The sequence below is a fragment of the Oenanthe melanoleuca genome, chromosome 19 (assembly GCF_029582105.1).
Source record: "Oenanthe melanoleuca isolate GR-GAL-2019-014 chromosome 19, OMel1.0, whole genome shotgun sequence".
NCBI lineage: Eukaryota > Metazoa > Chordata > Aves > Passeriformes > Muscicapidae > Oenanthe > Oenanthe melanoleuca.
Genome location: NC_079352.1, coordinates 1,068,424 through 1,090,612, shown reverse-complemented (window position 1 = coordinate 1,090,612; position 22,189 = coordinate 1,068,424). Strand labels below are relative to the sequence as shown.

At 57.9% G+C, this 22,189-nt stretch overlaps 1 protein-coding gene across 1 annotated transcript; it reads left to right on the top strand.

The window, feature by feature from the left end:
* The first annotated feature begins 1,395 nt into the window (after positions 1-1,395).
* Positions 1,396-22,186, top strand: CUEDC1 (CUE domain containing 1). The gene is made up of 11 exons (XM_056506830.1): positions 1,396-1,805; positions 13,277-13,694; positions 14,175-14,302; positions 15,083-15,200; positions 16,453-16,618; positions 17,143-17,226; positions 17,968-18,057; positions 18,491-18,584; positions 18,713-18,771; positions 19,075-19,142; positions 19,348-22,186. Exons 1-10 carry the CDS (start codon positions 1,411-1,413, stop codon positions 19,137-19,139), a joined length of 1,617 nt encoding a protein of 538 aa, XP_056362805.1. The 5' UTR covers positions 1,396-1,410; the 3' UTR covers positions 19,140-19,142; positions 19,348-22,186.
* Positions 22,187-22,189: the final 3 nt, after the last annotated feature.

The window sequence follows — 22,189 nt, the reverse complement described above, 5'->3', positions numbered from 1 at the left end:
GGGATAGTCTAGTGGAATGTGTCCCTGCTCTTGGTGGGGGCTTGGAGTGAGATGAGCTTTGAGTTTCCCTTCCAGCCCAAACCATTCCAGGTTTTTATGATTTTTAGAAGTCCCAGCTTTTCCTTTAGGGAAGCATCAGTGCTTTCTGAAAACCACACATTTGGCATCTGCAGTCACTGGTTGTGTCAGAGCACAGAGCTGGGCTTTCCTTGCAGAGCATTTACAATCACTGCCTCCCAAAACCAACCCGTTTAAAAAATAGGGCATTTTCAGGATGTGTGAAACCTTTTGTTTATCAGAGAAGTCAGAAATACTCCATTCACCTTTTCACCCAGTTACTCTCACCAGCTGTCAAGATGAAACCATTTCTGTTCTGTGTTTTCTGTGCAAGGTTTGTTTTTCAGGGAACTACCGATTTTGTTGGAATTGGCTGAATTAAATTCACTATTTTAATTCTTCATAGTTGTGTATTTCTATGCCCATTTCTTTTTACTTCCTAGCATCATTAGCAGCTCAGACCCATATCAAAGGGATATAAAATTGCCTATTTTCCCTGAAACAAGCCTGGATTAGGAGGAGATTGCAGCCACTGAAGCTCACTGCCTCGGAAGAGTCTCGTCTGCGCTAACTTGGGGAAGAGAATGATGAGGCACATGTTCAGTAGGCGCTGAAAACTGAAGGTTTGCCTCCAGTATTTCCACTCCTACTCTGTGTTCCCTGTCAGAGCCTTCCACATCTTTACCCAGGACTGCTCAGCTCCCAGACGCAGATGAAACGATGGAGTGGGACAAGTGTCAGCACGAAGAGCTGTCCTGGGAGGGCTCTGGACCATCCCACACACATGCTAGAGCTGCAGCACCCACAGCTGTGCACCGAGCAGTGTCTGCCTGTGGCAGGGTGCTGCGGGAGGCCGTGGTGCCCAGAGGTGTGGAGTGCTTCCCACAGCATGTCTGGAAGGTTTGGAGAGCCACGAGGGAAGTGGAGGCTCTGAGCTGCTGCTGTTCGTGGTCCCGCTCTGGTCTCTGTGGAACGGGAAGTGTTTGCCCTGTGTAAACGGGCTCCTGTAATTTGTAAGAGGAGATCGCTTCCCGTCCGGAGCTGTCAGCCAGAGCACGCAATACGGGGACGGCTGTTTTCTGTCTGCTCCCAGCGATGCTTGGTTATAAACCCATCTGGGATGTTCAGCTGTGGGGCAGCAGTGCTGTCTCACCTTCCGAACCACCAAACTGGAGGTCCAGGCATCCAAAGATGTTGAAGAGGCTGAGCCAGCCTGGAAATCTGGGATGGATCCATCCATCCATCCATCCATCCATCCATCCATCCATCCATCCATCCATCCATCCATCCATCCACCCTCGGGATGCTGCTCCCTCCACACACAGGCCACTCAGGCCCGGAGGTGCCGACCCCATGGCTGGAGGCGCTGGGGAAGCCTGGGGACATCGGGGGGCCCCGAGATGCCCAGGACCCCCTCGGGGCTGTCTCCCCGCGGGGAGCGGCGGTGCCGCCCCGCGATGCCGCGGCCGGGCCGGATCGGGCTCCGCGCTCCCCACAGGGGTGACTCCGGTCCCGAGGGCCCCTCACGCCCCCCGCCCCCGCAGCCTCTCGGCGCGGCCCCGCTCCCCGCTCCCCCCGGCCCGGCCCGGCCCGGCCCCGGCCCCGGCCCCGCCGCGCCGCCCCCCGCTGCCGGGCACGGCCGCCCCCGCCCGCCCGCCACGTACGTCTCCCGTCCCGGCTCCTTTCCATGGTTCCCGGCGTGACTGGAGCCGCCCGCCGCCGCCCCCGCAGCGCGGCGCCGACCGCCGGTAAGGGGGGGCGGGCCGGGGCTCTTTGTGCGCCGGGCCGGGCCGGGCCGGGCCGGGCTGGGGCGGGCGGTGCCGCTCGGCCTGCGCGGGTCGGGCCCGGAGCCGCGCGGGCCCCGCCGGGGCTGAGGGGGAGCGGGGGCGCCGCCGGCTCGGCCTCTACCGGGGCCCGGGCGGAGCGGCGCCGGGGCCGGGGCCGGGAACGGGAACGGGGCCGCGCGTGTTGCGGCCGCTCGGCCGCCCCTCCGGAGCCCGGCCGGACCGAGCGCTGAGGGCCGCGGCCCCGGCACGGCCCCGCCGCTGCTCCGGCTCTGCCGCGGGCCTGCGCGGGGCCCCGCGCCCGCCGGGCTCGGCAGGTCCGGCGTGAGGAGCCCGCGGGGCGGCGGGGCCGGCCGAGCCCCCGGCCCGGTGCGGGACCGGGAGTGCCGTGCCCGCGGGACCGAGGGTTCCATCCCCGCCCGGGACCGAGGGTGCCATCCCCGCGGGACCGGGAGTACCATCCCCGCGGGATCAAGAGTGCCATGCCCGCCCGGGACCGAGGGTGCCATCTCTGCGGGGACCAAAGGTCCCATCCCCGCGGGATCGAGGGTACCATCCCCTCTCGGGAATCAAGGGTGCCATCCCCGCGTGGGCTGGGCCACGCTCGGCCCTGGGGCAGGACCCGCATCCCGCAGCATCGCCGGTCCCCGAGTATGACCCCTCCGTGCACCGGGGTTTTGGATTTTTTTTGGCTTCCTGCTGCTGGACATCGTCCCTGTCCCCTGTGCCGCGTTCATGGAGCAGCACACCTCACCCCTGCCGGGTGGGTGATGGCTTGGTGCAGGAATTGCCGGGGCTCTGTGCCACAGCGGTTGTGGTCACCTCCTGGGTGACCAGGGTCATTTGTGAGCCCCTGACCGGGTGCCCAGCTCAGCCACATGTGTCATCCTCCCTCAGGATGGAGGGCACCATCCTGCCAGGCTGATCCTCACCTGGGGCTCCTGTCCAGCGCTGGAATTGCTGCCAGGGGGTTGTGTGCAGGCAGCGATGGAGGAATCAAGTGCGAGTCACCGCTCAAAGCAGCGCTCTCCTGCACCGTCTGTCTCTCAGGCGGGTTGGAAAGCCTCTTTTTTATTATTTTCTTAAAAAGCAGTGGAGTCGCACCTCCTCCTCACACCTCCTCCTTCTGCTGCCGCTGACAACAAACACGGGGGCTGGAGCTGTAAGGATTTCCACGGGAGAACCACCATCCTGGGCTGACCCCTGAGGCTGCTGCTGGGGCTTTGCTGCCCCGCGGCTGGGGAAGCTGTGGCTTTCCTCACATCCTCCTCGTCCTCCTCCATCTCTAAGAACACAGACTGAAGCGGCATCTGCTTCGCTGAGAAGCTTTTTGTGGTTTTCACAGAGGTTTTCCTGTGGAAGTGCTCTGCGGGAGGGCAGCACTGGGGCAATGGGACCCCAGGGGAGCCCTGTGGGGGTGGAGATTGGCTGGTGGGGGTTGTGGGGAGCTTTTGGTGGTCCTCATGGCAGAGGAAACGCTGCCTCACCTCCTGGTAGCTGTGCACCTGTGGCATTTCCCACCACGTTGTTAAATAACCCTGTGGTGAGGATGTGCCTGATGCTGGCAGAGCTTTGTGCACCAATCCCTGGCTGTCCACAGCCCATTCCTGGTGTCAGAGCATCTGACAGCCAAAATTATTTCTGTCAAAGGTGCCCATCCTCTTCCCAGCCACAGAGCTCCTGGGAAAGTTTGGATTTTTCCAGCATTTTATTACAGAAGAGCTTTCAAGTAAGAAAAAAATGAACAAAGCATGTTGACACCTGACTTGGTGGCGTGGGTGAGTGGACTGTGGCATCAGTGCTGTGGTTCCCTGAGCCCTGGGGAGCAGCAGCAGCAGGACAGTGGTGCTGGTGCTTATCTGCCTGCAGCAGCACCCTGTGCAGGGGCACAAGTAATGGGGTGTGCTGGATATCCCCGGGAGGGACATGTAGGAAGGGGGCTGTGCCCTAACCCTGTGGTGGACTCGCCTCTGGGGTGCTTGTGGTCAGAGCTGGGAGGCTTTGGGGCAGCACAAGGTGATGGTGATGATAATTGATAGCTATAAAACCAGAAAAAACCTTGAAATAATAGCACAGAGCCTTTCACGGGTGTGCAAGGCAGAGATGGGTTCCTCTCTTGTTGTGGTGGCAACATCTCCGTCACCATGGCCAGGGTGGTGGAGGGACATTGGCTGGAGCCTTACCTGCTCAGTGGCACTGGGCTTGCAGCAGCAGTGTGGGGACCAGGTTTTTCCAGGTCCCTGACCTGGCTGTTCTGCCGCTTCCCTGGGAGCTGGACGGGCACAGCAGCGAGCGAGATGGGGATGGAAGAATGGAGAGGGAAGCTGGAAGGAGAAAGCAGCTCACCCAGCTGGGTGGAAAGCTGTCTGAAAACAACAGGAAATGAGAGCAGGGGGAACATCTGGGTCCAGCTCTTGCACCACTTCCGACGGGCGCGGAGCAGCTGCTGCCTCTGGACGACAGCGGGGGTGACTCCGCTCCTCCCTCAAGCATGGCTGGAACCGCGGCTGTCCCGGCACACCGGCCACCAGCCAGCCTCTCCCCCTGGCCCGGGGGTCCCCCGGTGCTGGGGGTGCCGGGGGGGACGGGCTGCGCTGCCCCCGGCCCGCCCCGCCGGCCGCCTTTGATGCGGGTGAGTGGCAGCTCCATTGTGGCCTCTTTGTGCCTCCCTCGGTTCTGCAGGTCTGCACAAAACCTGCCATGGAAACCAGAGCCAGCCGCTGCCCCAGGAAACCCGCAGGCGCAATTAGGAAATGCAAATAGGAATGCAAATTCCTGCCTCGCCTTCCAGGGCTCAGAAAGTTGTCCCCGGGCCACCGATGTGCCCAGTCCCCATCTGTGGGATGGGGAAGGTGTCAGAGCAGGGCCAGACAGGCAGAGAGAGCTGCAGTGAGCTGCTTTTGGGGTGCCTCAGGCCCTCTTCTGGTCTCCCCACGCTCGGTGGTGGCAGGACTGGGGCATCTCGACCCGTGCTGAGTGGTGACTCATAGGTGACAATATGACATTGACATTTTTTCCATCCTCTCTGTTGCCCAGCGACAAACAAACAAACAAGTGTGTCTTAAAACCTAGAGTTACTGCCTTGCAGGAGCTGTCCCCTGGCATGGCCCAGTCCCTGGGGTCTGCCTGGATCTCTGGGGGTTGTTCTGGGCAGGTAGAGCTGTCTCACAACCCTGCTTGGAGGCAGAGGGAAGGCAGGCTGCCCACTCAGCAGTGAGGACCCTCCTCACCAAAGCACACCGAGAGTAGATGGGAAAGGAGATAAAATCCACCCACAAATAACTCCAGGAAGCACAAACTCTTCAGGTCTGCCTTTCTAGGTGGCATTTACGAGCCCTGGAGGCACTGGCTCTTCCTGGGGTCCCCAGAGCCATGTGGGTGGGTGGAGTGGGGATAATGGGGCTGAGGAGGATGGAGAGTGGAGCAGTTAAGGGCGGATGCTGATCTGAGCCCTTCCCCTCCCTGGAAGGAAGCAGTAAGGTTTTCTTTTCCATCTGCTGGAGGAACTATAACTCAGAGCCAGGAGCCTGGCTCATGGAAGGCATCATCCACAGCAATAATCCATGTGGGGAATGGCAGATACTTTATGCTCTGATCTGGGCCTAATCTACAGCTATGCTACTTAAAACCAAGCCTTGTTGATGGCTTTTATTTTTCCAAGCTACAGCCCCTGGGTACTTTCCTATTGGGTGCTGGAGTGGTGTAGGATGTACATCCCCATTAGTGGTACTTTTTTCCAACCCCAGCCTGCTTTTATTGCTGGGAAATGAGCTCTGACTCCTGGAAGTGGTATTTCTTCCTTGTGCCTGACAGCTGGTCGATCCCTGCCCTGGCTCTCACTTCCCCAGGGAAGGCACACACTGATGGGCACACCAGCACTGCGGGATGGAGCCTGGCCGCTGTCCTTGGCGCAGGAAAGCAGGGCTGAGAGGGGAAAATAGGGAAATCCTCTCCAGAAAATGGAGAGAACCGTGGCTGGAGCTCACCAGGAGCACGTGCTGGGGCTGTAAGGCAGGGGTGGGAATAGGGGACAGTCTTTGGGGAGGATTCCCAACTCCTGGAGCCTAAACTGTTCCTTCTCAGATCCTTGTGGCTTTTAACCTCAGTGATTGCCATAATCAGTGCAAATCAGCTGGAATGGGATGTACCTGAATTAGTCATGCAAACTTAAAAATAATAATAGAGAAGCAAGATGGGATTTTGAAGAAGAATGTGACCTGTTGTGGTGGCTGGGCCCACATGTGGCTGTTGGCAAAGAGGGCAACAGGCAGAGCCACTGCTGGGGGTGAGGGTCCCTTTGCCACCCAGAACTGGGCTGTGCTGGCACAGGAATGACTCTGCTGCTGAGGACACTGAGAGTTTCTCTGAGCCTTGGCCTGGCTTCAGATCCAGGTTAGCGTCCCGTGTAACTTCTGTGGTGGAGCAAACTCAGCATTCCTCCTTCCAGGGCTTTTCTCCGCCCCACAATCCGGGTTGTGCCGGGACGGAGCAGCCTGTGCTGGTTGGCAGGAGGGCCCTGACGTGGGGCCTTAATTAAATACCTGTCCCTGGTGAGGTGTAGCCTTTCAAGCAGGTTCTCCTCTGCTGAGCAATATCACCCAGCACAAGGGAGGACAGAAGCCAGTTGCAGTGTGACACTGTGTCCCAGGACAGCGAGGCTGCGGCAGCGCTGGATTGTTGGCTCGGCACTTTCCCGGGATAGTGCATCCGCCATATGGCTCAGTGACTCACAAAAACCCCTCCTCTGCTTGTGACTTCATTAGTCCCTTTCTTCCCTTGGCTTGCAGCAGTGAGTGAGTGCTGAGAGGCTCTGTGGATGAGCCAGGCTGTGGCTGGTGCTGCCCTCACAGGCTCATCCTGGCTGCCAGGGGTGGCTGACCACAGGGTGGCCGGTGCATGGCAGGAGGACATCAGGCAGTGACACTTTGTGCCAGGTATCACTGCCCTGCTGTGGTGCAAGGAGCTGGGGGAGGCGAGGGGGAAGCTCTCCCTGGGGACCCTGGAGGATGTGGATGTGGTGAGGGAGGTGCAGGACCTTCCCACCACACACATGGCGTGGATACCCAGGGCTTTTCATCCTCCCTGGCTGTGGTTTGGTCCCCGAGGGAAGGGGGATCACAGCAGCCGCTCTGTGATCACCTTTAAATCTTCTCAGCAGCCCCTCTGGCCAGGGGCCTGTCCTGGTGAATAATTCACCATGTGCTGGCAGGGAGAGTTTTTACTCCACTAATTTTGTTTCCATAGAAACTCGTGCGGGCTGTGCTCCAGAGCTTCGGGTGAATCAATACGGGATTTTTCCTTTGCACAGTGAGCCACGGCCCTTAAACCCTGACAGCAGGAGAGCAGCCACCCGAGATGCTGGAGGCTGGGCCTGCTCTGCCTGGCCTGTCCCTGCCTTTGTGGGATGCCCAGCACCAAATCATGCAGAGATGCTCTGCACCAGCCTGGGGCAGGGTCAACCCAGCCTAATCCCAGTCCATTCCAGTATGTTCCTGCTGTGCAGAGAGATGGAGGGGAAGGGACTGCCTCTGCTCGGGCTCTTTCTCCCTTTTCCCTCCCATCCTTTAATTTCTGTGACCCTTGACCAATAATGGCGAATTAGCAATCAGAATCAGCCACACTAATTATCCAGGGAGCCGGGTTGGCCCTTCCCCCAGCTGGGCTCATGTTCCCCCACTCCCCTTTATCCCTCACTGCCCAAACCTAACCCAAAAATTGCCCAGCGTTGAGTCTGGCCTGTCCCTGGGGAGCACCACACACCTTTGTGTCCGCAGGAATTTTTGTTTTCTTTCATTCCCAGCTGCTTCCCAGCGCTTTTGTGCCGGGCTGGGAGCACAAAGGGAGGAGAGGGATAAGCAGTTCAAGATGGGTTTGTGTGACATATGGTGTGAGAGATTTGCGTGGTGGCACCAGGGGGACAACAGCAGGCACAGGGGTGCCTGGGCTCCCCTCCTGCCAGCCTTGGGATGGGTAAACTGAGGCAGGGAGCTCGGGATGGGCACTGGAGGCAGAACTGTGTGGTTCCAAAGCTCCGAGCTGAGGTTCAGCTGGGCCCTGGCTGTTTGATGTCGGTGGTGAAAGCCAGGGGAGGAAAGGTCACCGACACCAGCCACCTCCTACAATAATCTTATATCGGCCTCTGTGCTTTGGGCAACCTCTTGGATCTAATTTATTACACGTTGCTGCAAGATAGAGTTGAAGAGAGTCGCAGTTACAGCATACAAAGGGAGGCCGGGTCACTTTAATCGCTCACACTTGCTTGACCTATTTTTTTTTTTTTTAATCCCTTCCTGGAAACCTTATTTCATGTTTGAATTCCCTCAACTATTTTAGGAATGTCGTCCTACCAAGATCAAATTACCTTCAATGAAACCAGTGCAAGGCAGCCTCGAAAGGCAGGCGACTTTGGGATAAGGATCTGGTGCTGCCTCATTAATGTGGGCTTAGTTTGGGGCGGGGGCTGCGGTCCTGCCGTGGAAAACGTGTGAAAGCCGGGGATTAGCGCTGCACAATGTCGGGGGGCAGGGGGCTGGCTCTGCCTGGCTTGGCACGGAGGGCTGGGACCCCCTGGCAGCCCTGCAGATCCTGCTGCATCCCAGCACTGGCAGGGGAAGGTGGGTGCTGTGGGAGGGTACCTGGTGCAGCCCTGCCTGGCTCTCCCATCCCAGCTGAGCGTGTCCCCCCAGGTTTTATCAGGGTGGTGGTGGTTTAGGAGCCAGCTGGGTGCTGTGGAGGGCCAGCATTTGGTCAGCTCATCAATCTGTTTGGGTATTGAGTGTTCAGAGTGCTGCAGTGCCCGTGGGCTCCCCAGTAAAGCAGCTGGGTGACACCACCTGGGCAGGAATGCTGATGCTGCTGTGTTGGGATTGGGATCACTCCATGGCTCTCCCGGTTCCTCTGCACTCGCCCTCGGAGCCCAGAGGGGAATTTTGAATTTCCTGTAGCAGAGAGGTAGGTGCTGCACAGGTTCCCAAGCAGGGCTTACTCGTGCTTGCCTTCCTGATTGCTTTTGCTTTTGAAAAGGGCTTAAACCCAGCCATTTTAATACTCAGTAGAGCAAGTATTAAAGGAGATCCTCAGGTGCTTATTTGTTTCCATGAAAAAGGATTTGCTCAGAGCAATTTTCCCAGGCTGTGGGCCCAGGAGGGGTGCACAGCATCCCCTGAGGCAGAGAGGAAGGTGACGAGGGGATTTAGGAGAGACTGGTTGGGGCCCATCCTGCACATCCTTGGAATGTTTGGTGGTAGAGAATAGCATAATTTTTGTTCCTGATCATTTACTTTTCATCCCAATTTCAGTCCTATTATAGTCACACCTGCAGCTGCTGAGCAGTCACATTCCCAGACTTCTCGTTCCCACACTGAGCAATCCCTTTGCAGGGGCCTGGCTGCAGCAGAACTCAGCACATCTGCTCTGGACAGAGCCATTATTTCTACCTCAACATCCTTGAGTTTTGAGACTTCTTCCAAGAGTCTTCTCTCCAGGAACTGGGGGAGCTGTCAGCTTTTTTTTCCAAATAATCCTGTGCATGGAAATGCTTCTGCACGTCTGTTGTGCATCCCCATTGAGGCACCACAGGCCTGGGCTTGCAGCCACCATGGGATGAGTGCCCTGAGGGCTGGGGGGACCCAGCACTGGCTGGTGTCACCCCCATCCTGGCTGCAGAGGGGGGTCCCAGCTCCAGCACGTTTTCAGGGGTGATCCATGAACACAGTGTGGCAGTAGCAGGGGAGAAGGGGCTGGGCAGTGTTTGAGCAATCCCATCTGCTGTCTGAGCCGCAGCAGACACTGGGGAGGGGAATATTCTCGTTTGCACTCGGTGCCAAGGCTCTTCCCTGAGCAGAGAGGGCTGTGAGAGATCAGTCCCAGTGCTGTTCCAGCTGCTGGCTCCTCCATCGGGCTGTGTTCCTCACGGAGCCGAGCAACTGCTGCTTCCAGCACGACATTCCCTGTCTGACCGACCCCTGGGATTATCCAGCTGCTCTTCCCGGGCAGCTGAGGGCCAGCAGCCTCCCCTTCACTCTGTGCCTGTTCCAGAGCTTCCCCTCGGGCCCCTCCATGGGAAGAGCCCATTTTTGGGAGGTACTGAGTGCCTGCTGCCGGCGCTGGGTCAGAGCAGCCGTGCCCAGGCAGGATGCTGGGGGCACAGGAGGATGTTTCTCCCAGGCTGTGAGCATTATCCCTCCCCAGGAGCCTGACTGAGCTGTTCTCCTGGCTCTGGTCTCGTCCTTGGCTGTGGCAAGGGTGGCTCTGAGCTTGGGTGGGAGAAGAGCAGGGTGAACCCCTGGGCTGGCAGGGAGGAGCTGCCCCCCAAGGCCAGCTTGTGTTGGTTGTATTTTATGGTTTTGAGTGGTGAGCTAAGGGCAGGGGCTGCACCAAAGGTGTGCCAGTGCCTGAGCACAGTGAGACAGCAGTCGTGCAGGTGTCCTGTGCTGTCCTGACACCAAAACACATCTCAGAATGTGGAGGCACTTGGATAGAAACTGGTGTGGATGTGACATCGTGGCTGCCCTTCCTAACCCCTGGCACTGAGGTGTCACCTGGCACTTTCTCCGTGGCACAGGTCAGTGCCAGGACAGCCACCACTGCTGGATGCTGAGGTGAGCCAGGACCAGGCACTGCCAGGACAGGAGGATTTATCCTGTGCTTCCAGTGCCAGCCACACCAGTGTCCCTTGCTCTCTGTGACCTGTGGGATGGGGACACACGGACTAGGAGCTTGCAAAGCCTTTAAGCTCCTCCTGTGATGGGCAGAAGGACGAAGGATTATGTGTGTGCCGGGGCTTGGTGGATGAATAACAGCATCCATCCTGAGCGGGATAACAGGGCAGGAGCTGCTGTCTGGCAGGGAGAAAGTCCATCAGGCAGCAGCCAAATGGGTCCTGTGAGCCCTGTCCTGCACATGGGGCAGGAGGGAAGGGGAGCCCTGCCCGTGCCCGGGCTCCTTCTTTCCTTCTTGGGAAATCCGAGGGATCTTGCTTTTCCTGGCATCTTCCCAGCCCCTCACTGACATCACAGAAATAAGGGCCAGAAAGATGTTGAGCCCCTTCCCCATCTGCCAGCGGGGTCCTGCTGCCCTCCCCACTGCTCACCTGAGCACACAGGAATTGGGGAGGATGCTTGGAATACCTGTGGATCTTTTAAATCTACTCCTGCCAAAAGGGCCATTTGCTTTTCCCTGGATTTTAACTCATGCTGATGTAGTGATTTGCATTTCTTTGGATTAGCAGCAGGACTTTGAAAAATAGGTTTAAAAGCCTTTAAGGCATGTGAACTGCTCTGGTCTGTGCCCTGCCAGCCCCGAATTCCTGGGGTGTATCTCAGGGCAGGGAAGGTCCCAACACATTCCCCTGGGACTTTTCGAAGCCAGATGTGCAGCAGAACCTTTCTGGTGTAAAATATCTTGTCCCCATCCCTAGTTTTGTTCATCTTCTGACCAGATGATTTCCCTGGCTCAGCACGTTTGCTGTGCTCAGTCACAGCATCCAGCACCTGCAGGGAGCTGTCCCAGACTCTCGTGCAGTGTAACTAACACCTCCCCAGAGCTGGGGCTGGCAACAGGAGCCCGGAGGGCTGGCAGGGGCATTGCCAGTGCCTGGCACAGCCCTGGCCCTCATGGTTACAGGGAAGCTTTAAATACACACTGAAAGGTCAAATGCTGGGAGACAAAGATTCCCCAGGCACAAGTACTTTGGTTACTTTATGGAGATCTGGGGATTTCCAGCCTGGTTTTGGGGGTTATTTTGCTATTTGAGGTTAATGGGCTGGCACAGCATTGCTGAGCTGATGGTTCTCCACAGAAACTCTCATCTCCATCTGTGGATTGTGTCTGTGTGTATCCAGTATAAACTGTGTTCCCGTGGGTGTCCAGGCTCGTTCCCCATCCTCCTGGAGTAGCCAAATCTTGTAAGGAGGTGTGTACCCTGTGAATGTGTTACAACTCAATTTAATACGTGACTAAACCAGCCATGCAATATTGCAATTAAAGTATAATTCCAGAGGTGTGAACAGTGCGGGCTCTTTGCTGGGAATGAGTCAGGGGAGCGGAGGAGGAACTGAGCAGCAGTGTTTTATTAATTGACTCCAGCGGATTTATTTGTCCTCAGTGAATAGAGCCGGGCAGAGCTGTCGGAATTGTTCCTGCTCGGCTCGCACAGCGCTGCTCCAAGCCTGGCTCCCGCCAAGCTGATCCTGGGGACTCAGAATTACTGGGATGGAGACAGCTCCTGGCTGAGTGACCAGTTAAATGGATATTATTAGTGAGCAGGAGCAAGCTGGGGGCTCCTGGTGCTGTTTGGAAATGGCCCCTTGTGCCTCACAGTAATTGTCCTGCTGCTTTTCCCTGGGTCCTGCCCTGCCTGGGAGCAAGTTCCACAGGAAGGTGGCACTGGATGCCCCCTGGCACCGTGCTCAGCCCAGGGACCTGTGTGGGACTGGTTGGGTGCTGTTGTGGTGCATCCAAATGCAAATGCTTCCCGGATGGCAAAAAAACCAGGGAAGGAGAGCAGAGCGTGCCTGGAGCAGGAATCATCCCCGTGATTCCTCTGGTACCGAGCCAGAGCAGCGCTGTCCTGGGGATGAAGGTAAAGCAATGTGGCAAAAAGTGAGTTCTCCCCTAGTTCCCGCTGAGTTCCCCATGTGTTGCAAGTGTGTTTTGTTCTCAGCAGCCCCTGGAAGCCCCGGGAACCCCTTGGAGCTGTGGGCTGGCACAGGGGCTGAGCACTGGGGACAGGGCTGTCACACACGGTCCTGCTGGGCAGGGGAGAGCCCAGGTGACCTTCAGAGGTGACTGCTCCTCTTAATGGCTTGGAATCTGATTATACCATTTCGCTAAGAAATGTGCTTGGCACGTTCTTCTGCATTAAATACCATTTAGGGACAGTTATCCTGAACTCTCTGCCTGCCGCTTAGGAAAAAGCCTTTGAAAATGATATTATGGATCAAAAGTGTTCCTGGGGTAATTCCGTTTCAAACAGTGGAGTTAATCCAGAACTGAATTTGGCCCTGCATTTTCAAACGAGAAGCAGTAGCTGTATAATCTGTTTATGGTTTTAAAGTGAATGTTAATCTTGGATTTGGTGGCTTTTCCAAAGGGTCGATTTGCCGTGCTGCAGAGCATTTTAGCCCCCTGCCCTGACACTCTGTGAGCCGACCCCATGTTTCATTTTAAGGAGTGATTTTCCTGTGTTTATAAATACATGTCAAACCTGGAAACGTTCAATCTGGGCAGCCCTCAGCACTGGAAGTAATGCCATTTTTCTTGCCTTGCATTTTGTTGGTACAGCTCCTGGCACGGCACATCCACGCTCAAGGGCTGGCTCAGTCCCACCAGGATGTGGTGGGACGGGTGGGATGGGAACCAAATGTCCCCTGCCGACACAGGGGGACCCTCTGGGTGCTGTCCCGTGGGTGACTCTGCCCCGTGTCACTCCGCAGGTGGGAGGATGCAGCCGCGCGCCGGGGGCTGAGGCGCGGAGCCGTGGGGAGCGGGACCCCCGGCGCCCACCCATGGTCCCGGCTGGCAGCCCCCCGTGAGGAGGGGCCCGGGCACAGCGCCGAGCCCCCGCCGCCCCCCGCCATGACCAGCCTGTTCCGCCGCAGCAGCAGCGGCGGCTCCTCCGCCCAGGAGCTCAACAACAGCCGCCCTGCCAGGCAGGTGCGGCGCCTGGAGTTCAACCAGGCCATGGAGGACTTCAAGACCATGTTCCCCAGCATGGACTACGACATCATCGAGTGCGTGCTGAGAGCCAACAACGGCGCCGTGGACGCCACCATCGACCAGCTGCTGCAGATGAACCTGGACGGCAGCGGCTGCGACGACAGCTCGGACTCGGAGGACAGCATCCCCCCCGAGGTAACCCCCCGGGGGTCTCCTCTTTGGGCCATGGCTTCCACAGCGTGGCCACTTCAGTCTCATCCTGCCTCCTCCTGCCTGGGCACGGTGCTACTCAGCTGCTGCCGGCTGGCAGTGGTTTGAGTGCCCGGATCAGCTGGGCTGCTGTGCCAGAGATTATCTTGGGCAGTGCTTTAGGCTCGAGGAAAGTGCTCTCCCCTCTCTCCCTCACCCCAAAACCCAGCAGACACCGTTCTGCTGCTGTCAGAGAGACTCCCCAAGGCTGTGTGCACCCAAGGAGAGGCTCACCCACCCTCTTCCCTTGAAAGCAATACCTCCAAACTCCACCCAAACCCCCGTGGGTGCAGGAGGTCAGGGCCAGCAGGTTTCCCCACCCTCCCTGCAGCAGCATTCAGCCCGTGCCATCCCTGTTTTGCTGCTGCACGTGGAGCCCTGGCTCTCTGGGCAGCATTTCCCTCACCCCATCCTCTCACCCTGCAGATCTTGGAGCGGACCCTGGAGCCGGACAGCTCGGACGAGGAGCCCCCTCCCGTGTACTCCCCTCCTGCCTACGAGAGCCAGGCCCTGGGCAGCCGCTACCCCCGTGCCCCTCCCACGCCCCCGCCCAGGTGAGCCCAGCCCTGCGCAGCTCCCGCTCCTGGGGCACCCTGGCCAGCACACGGGGCTCGGGCTGGCCCTGCCACGGCCACCTGGCCCTGCTCCTTATAGGGTGGAGTGAGACAAAGCCGAGGGAGGTGAATGAAGCTCACAGCTGGCTCAGGAATCCCTGTGAGGGTCTGACACACGAACAGCTGAGGGGCCGGAAAGCTGCTCTGGCAGCAGCGTGTGGAATGGCAAGAATCAGCTCCTGGGGGCGGGGAGCGCTTGGCTCTGCTGGAAAACACCAGGTGCTGGGCAGCCAGGCCCTGTGCTGGCTCCTCAGCTCTCACCTGTCCCCTGGCAGCACCCTCTGCCTGCAGGTGTGGGACAGCAAGGGTGAGCCCTGGGCACCTCTGTGCCAGCCCCTGCCCCTGTGCAGGCTGAGTGTGACATCTGGTGAGAGACGTTTGTCAGCTTCGTTGGCAAATCCCTGCAGTGCTGGGGCTCCACCAGGCTGGTTTTGGGAGTCTGAGTGAAACAGGGAGGAGAAGGAAAATTCAGCATGCAGAGTTACAGGGCACGGCTTGAAATGCAGCTCCCAGAGATTCCAAACAGTCTAGGAAATCCTTTCATTCTCCAGAGCTGATGCTAATGCTGCAGGTTTGGGGATGTGCTGGGGTTTTGTGGTTTCCAGCACTGCTGGTGGAGCTGGGCAGGCCCTGCTGTGCCAGGCCCTGCTGTGCCAGGCCCTGTGCCACGCTGCCATGGCAGGTGTGCTGGGTTTCTCCTCACCTGTGCTTGCCCTGCAGGACGGACGTGCCCGGCCCTGGCAGCACTGGGCACTACAGGAACTGGAACCCGCCGCTCCTGGGCAACCTCCCCGAGGATTTCCTGCGCATCCTGCCCCAGCAGACAGCCAGCACACAGGTGAGCCTTGTGCCTGTGCCCTGCCAGCCCGTGGAGCACCATCCCAGTCCTCAGCCACCCTGAGCTTGCAGCATCAGCACGCTGGAAGCATCTGGGTACCAGTGTGCACTAAACTGAAAGTTTTGGAGCATGTCCTGTTCAAGACTGAAGTGGGCAAGGTGTGAAAGAGCTCTCAGCAAAGCTTTGATATTTTTCCTGCCATTATCCCAGTGATTAGTGTCAGAAATGCCACTTGCTGTAAGCACATAATATTTTCAATTCTTTGAAAACCTTGCCTGCTGCTCTGGTGAGGAACAGCAGATCCAGTAATGCTCCTAAGGAGAGCAGCACTGCCAGGGCACTTGAGTGCTGCTGCAGTGGAATTTGGGTGGGAAACCTAGTGCAAGCCAGAGGATTTGCCCCTGGGAAATTAGAGTCCATGTGTGCTCCGTGGTTGTTTTAAGCCACAAGGTTTGGGTGCCAGCAGCAGGGCAGGCAATGGGCAGCATCTCATGGGGAATAAGCAGCCCCAACACGTGCTGGGCATCCAGCTCAGCTCCAGGCACACCACAATTTGGGGCATCCCTTGGCCCTTTGCTAACATGGATCCAGCACCTTCCTGGCATGGTGAGGGACTGGGGGCTGCAGGCACCCTGCTCCTCCCTCCTGTTTCATCTCCAAAGGCAGCCACGTTTTCATGAATGATTGCCCTGCAAGTTGAGCTCCACGGGCTCTGTTACCTTTCTGGGAATAGAAGCATGCCAATTCATTTGGGCTCAGGGGGAGGAGAGGAGCAGCTGCCCTTTTCTTTCCCCAGTAATTGTGTGCTTTTGCTTTTTATGGCTCTCTGGGAGCAGCTACAAATCAGATAAATATTGCAGGCAGGGATGAGGCTGTGCTGCAGCGTATCTGTGCTGCTCCCCAGGTGTGAGGTGTGACTGCCTCCTGCAGGGACATTGTCAGCAGGACATGGCAGACTGCTCTCTAGAGATGGGACAGAGACCCTTCTCGTGCCTCCACACCACATTTTGCTATGGCACAACCCTATGGTTTAAAGTTAAAAATCTGTGCCAGCCTGCAAAAGGTTCCCATGTGGGATATCCGTCCCCTCTGCCCTGTCCCCCTTTGTCCCTTTTGCCCTGGGCTGTTGGGTAGAGGAGGGAGGGACCTCTCTGGGTTCAGCAGTCCCACCGGGGCTGGGGGACTAACCGAGGGACAAGAGGCTGAGCTCAGCCCGAGGTGACCCAGCCCGTGGCTCGTTTTCCTGCGGCAGGGCTCGCAGGGCTGCCGGCAGTCCGTGCGGGGGCAGGGCTCCCTGGAGCAGGAGCGGCGCTGGAAGCAGTACCTGGAGGACGAGCGCATCGCCCTCTTCCTGCAGAACGAGGAGTTCATGAAGGAGCTCCAGAGGAACCGGGATTTCCTTCTCGCCCTGGAGAGAGGTGAAAAGGGCCTTCAGAAAGTTCTGCTTTTTTGGGTGTGTGCCCTGCTGTGGCACTGGCTGCTGGCAGCATTGCCCTGCCCGTGGGGTCAGGGCTTGTGCCAGTGCAGGACGTGGCCAGGCTGCAGGCTGGTGGTCTGAGCTGCCCCCTGGACTCCTGCTCTCCTCCCCCCTGCCCGCCCCTCTGCAGCATCTCTGGCAGAATCCATACCAAGGAGCTTTGGAAATGCCCCCTGTCCCCTCCCCAGCCATGTCCCTGGTGCTTTGCAGGGTCCTGGCAGCACTGTCACTGCAGGTGGCAGGAAAACCACGGGTGTGCTCAGGGTGTGCTTGTGGTGGGTGGGCAGTTCCTCTGCTGCTGTGGGCTCCCATCAAAGTGCTTGTGGCCTCTGTGCTGAAGCAAAGCCCCAGCTGCCTCCCTTGCCACCAGCCTGTCGCTGGGGGCTGTGAGGGGAGAGGGGAGCACAGCCATGTGCTCTGCCTCGAGGCTCTGATCGAGCTGGCACTGCGCTTTTTGTTTTTCAGATCGATTGAAATATGAGTCAAAAAAATCCAAGTCGACCAGTGTTGCTGTCAGCAACGACTTTGGTTTCTCCTCCGTGTTATCAGGTAACTTCCAAGACACCTGTGAGCATTGTTCCCCCACAGCAGGATCCCCCACAGCCCCTGCATTCCCAAACCTCTGCCCAGCTGCCCCCAGAGTGTCTGTGGAGGGAGGAAACTGGCTGATCCTTCCCTTGCTGCCCTCCCAGCAAGGGAGAGGAGCTGGTGGGTCATGGGGATGGCTGCTCCTGCCCTTTCCACATGGAGGTGTTCCTGCATCCTGCCTCCATCCAGCCCTGCCCTCCCGTGCCAGGGCTGGAGCAGAGGATTGTGCCTGGAGGCATAATGACTGTTTGAGTAATCCTGATTAACCTCGGAGCAGAGCAGCTGCCCAGAGTCAGAATTAGAGCTGGTGTCTGTCGATGGCCCCGTGTGGGGCTGGGCAGCCTGGGCAGCCTGGCAGGGCTCCAGCTGGGCTCACAGACCTGGGGAACAGGGACATGGCTCTGGGGGGTCTCTGCTTCCCTGAGCGAGCTGGCCTTGCCCCTGATCCACAGTGTAGCAGGATCCAACACCCAGAGCACAGTCAGAGCCCGGGGGAATTTGGGGCTGCTGACCCTGCAGGGTCTGAGCACAGTGAGGATGTGCTGCCAGCCCACGGCTCTGGAGCTGTGGCTGCCCATCCTGAGCCAGCACCCTCATCCCACCCCCTTTTGCCCAGCTCTGCCCTTTGCTGGAGCTGGAATGGGGTGGTGGAAGTGGTTTGTGCCCTCAGCAGGCCCAGGTGAGCAGGTGTTTGCCTTGCAGGTGACGTGGCTGCCTCTGTCCCCAGCGAGGCCGGCGGGGCCGTGTCTGATGATGCCTTATTCAGAGACAAACTCAAACACATGGGAAAATGTGAGTGCAGTGCAGCCTGGCAGGGCTGGAGGGCAGCTGGGACTGGGGTGGGCAGGGGGAGATGGTACCTGGCACTCTCCCAAACTCATCTTTTCTCTGAGAAGTCACCACAAACTTTTCCCACCACAAACTGGACCTTGGGTGGCCTCAGCTGTGCTGCAGGCACTGGGGACACTGGGAGGGGTCAGTCTGGGTAAGGAAGGTCATGAACATCCCAGCAAAAGGATAAAAACATCAGCACCTCCCACCAGGGACCCACAGTGTTCCTGTCTCCCTCTCTGAGTCTGGCAAGCCCAGGGTTTGCCACAAACCACAGGGTGTTGGGGTGTGGGTGGCTCTCACACCCCTGGCCCTGCCCCTCTCCTTCCCACCTCCCATGGCAGCTTTGGGAAGGGTTTTGGGGTGAGCCCCTCACCCAGCTGCTTCCTTCCAGCCACACGCAAGAAGCTGTTTGAACTCGCCAGAGCCTTCTCCGAGAAGACAAAGATGAGGAAATCAAAAAGAAAACACTTGTTGAAGCACCAGGTGTATCCTGAAAGGGGCTGTGGGGCAGGGGGGGCCTCACTCAGGTGTTCCTGGGGCTGGAGGGAGGGCTGGGGATGGTGACTGGTGCCATTCTGGCCCCAAAACTGGTTTTCCTTAGCGGAGGGCACAGGATGGGGACAGCGGCTTCCACGGCAAATCTTCTGGATGACGTGGAAGGACATGCATATGGTAAGGAATGCTGTGCCAGGCTGTGCTGGCTGTGCTGTGCTTGGCATGGCCATGGTGCCTGCCACATCACCCCAGGGCTGCCTCAGATGCGAGCAGAAATACCCCTGTGGGCCAAAATCCTCCATCCAGTGTTCTCAGCTGTGTTCTGCTAGAACCTCCCCAGGTCCCACTGGGAATTCTGCCTCAGAGCAAGGAAATCCTGCCCTGGGAAAAGCTGGGCTGCCTCCCCTGGAGCTGGGGCAGTGGTGCAGCAGTGCCCTGGTGTGGAGCTGGCCACAGCCCCCACCTGCCTCTGCCTTTCAGATGAAGATTTCCAAGCACGGCGGCAGCAGCTGCGGGAGGAGGAGGAGCCGAAGGAAGGGCAATAAACGGTGAGAGGCACCTGGGGATGGATGATCACTTCAGTGTGCCTGGCCCAGCCTGGCTGCAGGTGGAGCCACCTGCTTTAGGCTGGGCCCAGAGTGTGCCCAGGTGGGGACAAGCCCCATCAGTGGCCGCAGGTGCCATGGCAGGGACAGCCCCCTGTGCTGGCACTGTGTGGCTGAGGCTGAGCTGTTCTCTTTCCCCTCCCTGCAGGTCCCAGCTCTGGGGTTTCTTGCTGGCACAGGACGTGCACGAGGCTTCATCAGGAGATGGCTGAAAAAGGAGAAACCCACCCAACAAATCACCCAGATTTTGGCTGTTCCCCCTCTGCTGCTGTACTCCTCTGAAGTACAAGTATCGAAGTGAGGCACAATGTTTTCTTACCAGTGGTTTGAAAACAACTTTTCCTATCCAGCAAATCAGCCAAAAAGGAAAAAACAAAAAGGAAAAAACAAAAGTGGGCAGCTGCTGCGAGCAGAGCCAGCGAGCTCAGGCTGGGGAGGAGCAGCCCCACCTGAGGAGGAGGGATGATTCAGTGGTACTAACGAGGATCCATTCACACGTGGGGTCTGCTTGGCCAGAGCACTCCTGAACATATCTGTAGTGGTCTGATGTAACTTCACTCTGCGCACACCGGGACAAAAACCACGTGAGAAAGGGAAGCTAACAGCTGTTGTCTATTATTGCTAGGAGTAACGAGCAGAGATTCAGATCAGGTAATAGTCAAATAATATAAATTGTTTATAAAGGAAAGGCCTTCTTTTCCTAGGCATTTCACTTTGAATTAAACCTTTGCCTTCGGCATTGCTACAACTGCCTTGAAGTTGGGAAGCTTTGTGCTGCTGCAGGGCAGCACCAAGGGCTGGATTTCACACCAGTTTAACCCTCACTGATGGAGCAGGACACATCCCACCAGGTGTGTGGGGTGCTGGGGGTGGTCTTGGAGTCTGGGAGCTGCAGGGATGCCCCTGCTGTAGGTAAGAGGCAAAGCCCAAGCCAGGGCTTGGCAGGGCTGGGGAGTTTGTGCCAGGGCTTGGGGGCACTGCTGGGTTTGAGGGGCAGGAGCAGAACCCCTTCCTCGTGCCCACAGCACCGGAATCCTGCAGCTCTCGGAGATGCTGTCAGGCTAAAAATAATTACACAAACAAATTCCTTCGCTGTGTAAGTACCGAGTGACGAGCGTGAAGTCAGAATTCCCTCCCGCCAGCACATTTTCTTCTCTCCTCTCGGCACAGCGCTCCCTGCCAAATGCAGGAGGTGGCTTAGACGTGCCTGTTCCACTCTCCGGCTCCCGCCAAGCAGCACAAATGTTGCAGGATTGGAGCTGTGAAGGCGGCAGACGCAGAAGCCTCAGCCATCAAACACTCCCGCAAGTGTTTGCCCTGCCTCTCCCCGCAGGGTTTGGTAACAAAAGTCCCCGTTGCAGGCGCTGCCTCCCGGCAGGCTCCTCTCCAATCCCAACGGAGCCCCAGTGCCTTTGAAGTGGACGCCAAGATTTCCTCCCCCGCCAGCCCTGCAGCTGCTGCACCTGTTGAGCGCTGCTGTGGCCCCTCCAGCCGTGGTGGGGAGCGGGGGCATCCCCTGAGCTTCACTTTCTCCTGGTTCCTGGCCAGGGCAGGGCTGCTTCCAGGTGTCTGGGGCTCTGCCTGGTGTCTCCATAGCACACAGCTCTCCCCCAGCACCAGCGCTCAGACAAGTTCTGGGGTGCCAGGGCAGGATGCAGTGGGCTGGGAGCACCCTGGGGTGCCAGCGAGCTTTGAGTTCCTAAAATCAAAGCAGCAGAATTCCCACCCCACCCAGCCCATACCAGTTTTGGTGTCCTCTCCTTTGCTTTTGAAGGATTGAAGAGCATGTCCTGAGTCGTGGCAGCACAGTGGCTGGTCAGGGTCACCCCAAGGCACACGCAGCCCTGCTCCTGGTGGTGTCAGGAGCTGCTGCAAGGGCACAGGATGCCCCAGGCTCTGCCCTGCCCAGGATAGGATGTGGGTCTGGAGGAGCACCTGGCTCAGCGAGCAAGGGTGAATCAGGGAACGGAAAATCCTTTAGTCCCTGGGTGGGACTTCCATTGTGAGAGTGCTGGAGAGAAGGAGGGGCAGCTTCCCTGCCCTGTGCTGGCCCTGGGGGCCATAGGAGGCTGCTGTTACTCCTTCCCAGTCCAAAGCAGCTCTGCATATTTGGAAGAAAATCAAACTTGGAAGTGGATCAGCTTGTCACCGTTCCAGCACCTCTTGGCTACTCAGTCGCAGCGAAGTTTCCATGAGCGCAGGAAGCACCAACGGGTGGGAAGGGAATTCTGCTCTCCCAGAGCTGGAGGTGCTGGCAGGAGGGCTGGGCTGGCCCTGCAGGGTTTGGGGACGGGCTGGGGCTGCAGGGATGGCTTCAGCTTTCCTGGGGAGGCTGGCACAAGGCCACGGGTCACTGCTGGCCCCAGCAGCATCCAGGGCGAAGGGGGGACACTGTCCCTCCCCTCAGGCTGCTCCTAAAGTGACATGTCACCTCTGAAACCCAGCCAAGACGTGCTGGAGGAGCAGTCCTGAGCCAGCAAGGAAGGGTGGCCAGGGGCTGTGAATGGGACAGGGGACAGGTGGGTGCCAGTGCCCAGCACCAAAAGCACTGTGGCCACCACAGGGCCCTGGGCACGGCTTGGCCACCAGCACCACCCCACAAGTTGCCCTTAAACACCCCAGGCCAGGCACAGCCTCTGGGTGATGTCACTCTGCAGCCGTGTCAAAATACCTTGGGGGCACAAAGCATCATTTTAATGGAGATGGAGAGGGGTTGTTTCTGTGTCCTGTAAAAAATAGAAAGTCAGGTCTAAGGAGTGGAAAGGCCACAAACCCGGCTTGGGAGCCAAAATGCATTTCTTACATAAAAATGTACAATTCTCAGTGATGTTTGTATCATTTCTCTACAAAAAGGTTTCAAAAGAACAAAAACAAACTGATCTGTGATGTTTGTGAGTGTGGCTATTTTAGAATTTATTTCCATAAGTGATTTTTTCTTAAAGATGTTTAATAGTAATTCCTATAATAAAGTCCTGTTGTACTCTTAACAC